This window comes from Habropoda laboriosa, unplaced genomic scaffold (assembly GCF_001263275.1).
Source record: "Habropoda laboriosa isolate 0110345459 unplaced genomic scaffold, ASM126327v1 scaffold486, whole genome shotgun sequence".
Classification (NCBI taxonomy): domain Eukaryota; kingdom Metazoa; phylum Arthropoda; class Insecta; order Hymenoptera; family Apidae; genus Habropoda; species Habropoda laboriosa.
In genome coordinates this window covers 923,591-925,531 of record NW_017100724.1, presented here as the reverse complement: position 1 = coordinate 925,531, position 1,941 = coordinate 923,591, and the positions used below count along the sequence as shown (strand labels likewise).

Genomic DNA, 1,941 nt, shown 5'->3' with positions numbered 1-1,941 from the left:
ATATATTTCAGGTCCTAACTCTATAGTATATTACAATGATGGTGAACCAAATGTTACCCTTCAAGGTGAGTTTTTGTACTTAGCTTTTTTAAAAAGGATAAATAATTGTGATACAGTAAAAGAATTAGTATGTGTTTGTGATTAAATATTAGTAAATATGTTAACTAAAAGATAAATGTTATTCTTATATACATTTTTATAATTTATTTATTACCAAAACAATAAGATAATTTTTGTAAACATTGTTATAAAGTTACATATTAGATATTCATTTTAATTGTGCTGTTTCAGACTTTAAACCATTTGATTTGGAATCATGGTGGGGTAAACGATTATTTAATAATATCACAAAGTCACTTTGAAAAAAAGAGAAATTTATAAAAGTTATGAAGATACATCTTGAAGTAGTATAGAATGGCAAACAGTGCTAGAAATGAGCCTGTTTTGTGTTTTAAGTGTAATCTAAGAATCAATTAATAATTGTATAGAGTTAAACCTGAGGTTTAGAAGTGAACTTGATTTGTTAGATACTACAAAATTACAGTTGGTGAATTTAAACTGTTATATAATTCATGCAGAATGTATATGTACCATGATAGCATGTGTGTGAGTGTGTGTGTGAGTGCGCGCGCGCGCGCGTGGGTGTGTGCGTGTGTGCATGTGTGTGTATATTTTTTTGTAAAACTGTAAATGCGGTTTTCAGTATTTGTGTAATTTCAAAATTAAATTTATAAAATTCATGTTGGCAATGATTTGCATCAATTAAATATGCATTTTTATCAACAGTGTCAATGGATATATGATACAACAATACATATAAATTACACATTTCTTTAATGTTGCTTCATATTTACAAGTCTACTCCAATTTCAACAATGTAAAAGTGTACAGAGATTTTGCTTAAATATGAAAAATAATCCAAATTAAAAGTAATCAATAAATAATGTGATATAAAATATGGTCACTATTTCCGTTTGTAAGTTTTTAAAGTAATGCAAGTGAAGATATAACTCATAAATACATACCAGATAGGGTTAAGTATACACAAAAATCTTTGCGTGGTATGAATGCAGCGTGAAAATAATGAATTTTTAATCATAGAATGATGTACATATTACATGCATCGTTTGTATGAATGCATGATACTATGCTGATATTGTTATGACAGCTGTATCTAAATACTTTTATGTAAGCAAACTTTAGTATAACTTTGTAGACTGATAATGTTTAAGGTTGTTATATGATTACTGGACAAGATGAAACTTGTCATTAATGTATTTGCAAACTTACTTTCAGAATTCTTATTTCACATTGATCTATGTGAATTATATTCTAATTCTTTAAGTTGGCTTAGCTTTACATACACTCAAACAAATGATTATTAAAGATTTCAATGTGAAATTTGATATTTTTGAAAAGCAGAGTTTGCAGAAGTAGTCAAAATGTAGTGCAACATTTGGCCATTTGAGGCTGAATTATGCAATTATAAATAAACGCATCTTTATATACATTACAATTTTCTTCTTAATCCTTTTATATTCTTTTCAATTATAAGTTCTTTAGGTTTCATGTTATTGCCTGGATTTAAACTTTCTTAATACTTACTTTAAAGAAATAGAAATTTATAAATATATAAAGCATAATATTTGATACATATTGACTCTTCCTACAAGGACTGATGATATCTAACTACTTAAATTGTCTATGGTATAATATTCAATTCTTATGTACTAAAAAACAAAAAAGAAAAGGAAAAAGAAATTTACAAAACCAATTGTTATTCATTATTACTATTTTATTAAAAATAATGTTTTGAGAAAGGGTGAAAAAAATTGTGTTGTATAATAAAATAAAATAGGTTATACATACTTCAATTGAGTGGTTAGCTGCTTAACCTTTTAAATTCACAAATACAAAATATTTTAAACAAATATTTAAACA

General features: G+C 26.0%; 1 protein-coding gene across 1 annotated transcript in view; it reads left to right on the top strand.

The window, feature by feature from the left end:
* Positions 1-362, top strand: part of LOC108577088 (protein FAM195A-like) — a 2,170-nt gene extending 1,808 nt beyond the window's left edge. The window contains exons 5-6 of the mRNA XM_017940186.1: positions 12-65; positions 292-362. Coding sequence (XP_017795675.1) covers positions 12-65; positions 292-362 — 125 coding nt within the window. The remainder of the gene's footprint in view (positions 1-11; positions 66-291) is intronic.
* The last annotated feature ends 1,579 nt before the right edge of the window (positions 363-1,941 follow it).